Source organism: Castanea sativa, chromosome 3 (genome assembly GCF_040712315.1).
Source record: "Castanea sativa cultivar Marrone di Chiusa Pesio chromosome 3, ASM4071231v1".
NCBI classification, from domain to species: Eukaryota; Viridiplantae; Streptophyta; class Magnoliopsida; order Fagales; family Fagaceae; genus Castanea; species Castanea sativa.
The window spans coordinates 8,881,013-8,884,444 of record NC_134015.1 but is presented as its reverse complement, the minus strand read 5'-3'; the positions used below and the strand labels follow the sequence as shown (position 1 = coordinate 8,884,444).

The 3,432-nt window shown below is 37.5% G+C and overlaps 1 protein-coding gene across 1 annotated transcript; it reads left to right on the top strand.

Annotated features, from left to right (window-relative positions):
- Positions 1-431: 431 nt before the first annotated feature.
- On the top strand, positions 432-3,225 carry LOC142627592 (putative receptor-like protein kinase At5g24010). The gene has a single exon (XM_075801469.1). The coding sequence runs from the start codon at positions 457-459 to the stop codon at positions 2,950-2,952; it is 2,496 nt and encodes an 831-aa protein (XP_075657584.1). The 5' UTR covers positions 432-456; the 3' UTR covers positions 2,953-3,225.
- The last annotated feature ends 207 nt before the right edge of the window (positions 3,226-3,432 follow it).

Below are 3,432 nucleotides of genomic sequence, written 5' to 3'. Positions count from 1 at the left end.
TTTTGTTGGTCGGGTGGTGGTGGTGGGTTAGATTGTGTATGAATTTGTATTTTAGTGGAAATATTATTTTATTGAGTAGAATAGGTGAATAAAAGTTGGGTTGTTGGGTGAATTGTAAAATGGTATTGTATAGTTAATAAAGTAGTTTTTTGAGATGGTAAAATATGATAGGATTTAGAATCCAGCTATGGATGCTATTATAGCGATGAAATCTCAATTTCTTCATCAGAACACTGTGTTAAGTCAAAGTCTCTGTTTACCGTTTCCAATTTCATGTACGCGTAACTACGAATTTATATACTTTTAAGTCAAAGTCTTCGATTAGCATGTTCAATTTCAGTTCTTCTCAAAAAAAAAAAAAATTTAATTTGGTATATATGCATATCATCGATCCTCAGGACCATAGATAACCATGACCACTGTAAAATCAACTACTCTGACAAAAACTCCATAAGAATGTATCTCTCTCAAAAGATTCTTTTCCAACTCTCTCTTCTCTTACTTCTCCATATCTCTGCACTTCTCCTTCTCTCATTAGCTTACACTGTTCCTGATAAGTATTTCATCAACTGTGGAGCAAGTTTCAACACAACCATCAATGATAGCAGGGTCTTTGTTGGTGACCAAAATTCCTGTTCATTCTCAACTGGAAAAAGTGAAAATGTCACGAGCAGCAACTCATCAACAGCTCCAGTTCTCTATCAAACAGCAAGAATTTACAGGCAGCCATGTTCATACAAGTTTGAAATCAACCAGAATGGTACATACTTAGCACGCCTTCATTTCTTTGTTTTCTTGTCACCTGCTGCTAATCTATCTGATGCTCTATTCAATGTTTCGGCTTCTGGGTTTTCACTTTTAACCAATTGCAGCATACGAAATAGTAGTAGTTCTCCATTGATTAAGGAATTCTTGCTGAAAATCTCAGAAGGAGAATTTGGAATCCACTTTATACCTTCTCAAGAGTCTTCTTTGGCTTTCATAAACGCCATAGAAGTCTTTCTTGCCCCTGAGAGCTTCATCCCTGATAGTTCTCCTCGCGTTACTTCTTCTGGAAGTAATGGCAATTTCAGTGCTCCCCACTCTCAGGTTCTACATACAATCTATAGGATCAACGTTGGAGGTCCCATCATTGAACATGATGAGTTGTGGAGGAAATGGATACCAGATGGTAGTTACTTATTCAATCCCCCAGAAGCTGCAACGAATGTGTCTTATTTCGGAGCACTTAATTACCAGCCAGAACAGGTCACTAAGTATATTGCCCCAGCTCTTGTGTATCAGACAGCCAGACTATTGAATATAGACAATAGCAGCAATTCTAGTTTCTTAAATTTAACTTGGGGTTTTCCTGTTACAAAGAATGCTACACACCTTGTTCGGGTCCATCTCTGTGACATAGTAACCAAATCAACTAATGGCTTGTGGTTCCCTACTGACTTGTGGTTTAATCTCTCAATCTATAGAAACTTTGGTAAGAGGATTGATCCATATTTAATATCTTATGAGCTGGATGCACCATTTCACTTTGATTTTGTGGTTGACTCAGATGATTCAGGATTTCTAAATGTTAGTATAGTCCCACGGCAGGACTCTCCCATGCATTATGCCTTTTTGAATGGGTTGGAGATTATGGAGTTCATGAAGGAATCAGGTTCCATTCCCAAGGAATGTGAATCAAAGAACCACACATGTAAAACAAAAGAATCAAAGAACCACACATGTAAAACAAAAGAATCAAAGAAGAATCACTCAGGTAAAATAGAAGAATCAAAGAACTGCCCCCCTTTAATCATTGTTCTTGTTAGTAGTGGGGCATTTGTCATTATGGTTATAGTAGTGGTGTTGGCTTTGAAATGCAGGAAAGGAGTATCTGATCATAGTTCGGCAGTGCTTCTTTATGGAGGGACAAGTTTTAACAAGAAGTTAACTGAAAAAAGTGTTGATGCCACTCTCCCTCCTAATCTAAACCTCAGTCTAAGGATATCTTTTGCTGAAATAAAGTATGCAACTAAGAACTTCAATGCAAAGTTTTTGGTTGGTGAGGGTGGATTTGGGAAAGTATACAAAGGAACTCTTCGGAGTGGAATGAAAGTGGCTGTAAAAAGAAGTGAACCAGGCCATGGGCAGGGGCTTAAGGAATTCCAAACGGAGATCAAAATCTTATCTCAAATCTGCCATCGCCATCTTGTTTCTTTGATAGGGTACTGTGATGAAGGGTCTGAGATGATATTGGTATATGAGTTCATGGAAAAGGGGACTCTAAGAGATCAGCTCTATCATTCAAATGGCAATCCTGAGAGATCATCGTCACGATTTGAATTATCTTGGAAGCAAAGACTTGAAATTTGCGTTGGAGCAGCGAAGGGGCTACATTATCTACACACTGGTCCAGCTGGAGGGATCATTCACCATGATTTGAAGTCATCAAACATTTTGCTTGATGAAGATTATGTGGCTAAAGTTGGTGACTTTGGCCTTTCAAAGTCAGGCGTTTCTGATACAGATCATTTCACCATGGGAATAAAGGGTAGTTTTGGTTATCTTGATCCAGAATACTTTGAGACACTACAGTTTTCAGCAAAATCAGATGTGTACTCATTTGGAGTAGTACTTTTTGAAGTTCTTTGCGCCAGACCAGCTGTTGACAACTCACTTCTGAGTGAGCAGGTGAGCTTGGCTGAATGGGGGATGCTGTGGCAAAGGAAAGGCCAACTTGAGAAAATTATTGATCCATTGCTTGTTGGTAAAATCAAGCCTCGTTCGTTGAAAAAGTTTGGTGAAACTGCTGAGAAGTGTTTGAAGGCAAATGCTGCTGAGAGGCCTGTTATGCATGAAGTGTTATGGGACTTGACATTTGCACTGCAGCTTCAAGAAATTATAATTCACAGAGAGCCATATGAAGATAGTTCAACAAATACTTCATTGGAGTTACAATTGCCTGTTATTTGACATTTGCCTTCCACTAGAACCCTGATTGAGGAGGATGATGATGCACAGATAAAAGAGGATGATGGTTCAAATACAACAGCTAGTGAGGTCTGAGCCCCAGTTGAGGAATGATGGTGCCAGATAGTCTCCACTAGTTTTAGGTACATTATAGTTCATAGGTTCTGTTTGTGGCTTCTCATCACCGTAAAATTGTAAAATTATTGATGTAGTACTTATTAATATGAGTTTCAATTTGTGTTATTTGTTAAAATTTTATATAAATTTCCGAATCTTAGATTTTAAGGATTTATTTTATAGTTTTCAATTGTTTACTTTAAGGTTTTCCTAGTCAAAATAGGGTCCTAATAAATTAGCTAATCATCATTACTTGGAATTGAGATTTTATTTGTAAAATGAAAATTATAACTCCTACTTTAAAAAAAAATAAAAATTGATTGATTTTATGGTTGTCTCTCCTCTCTCTCACCAACTCCTATGTGT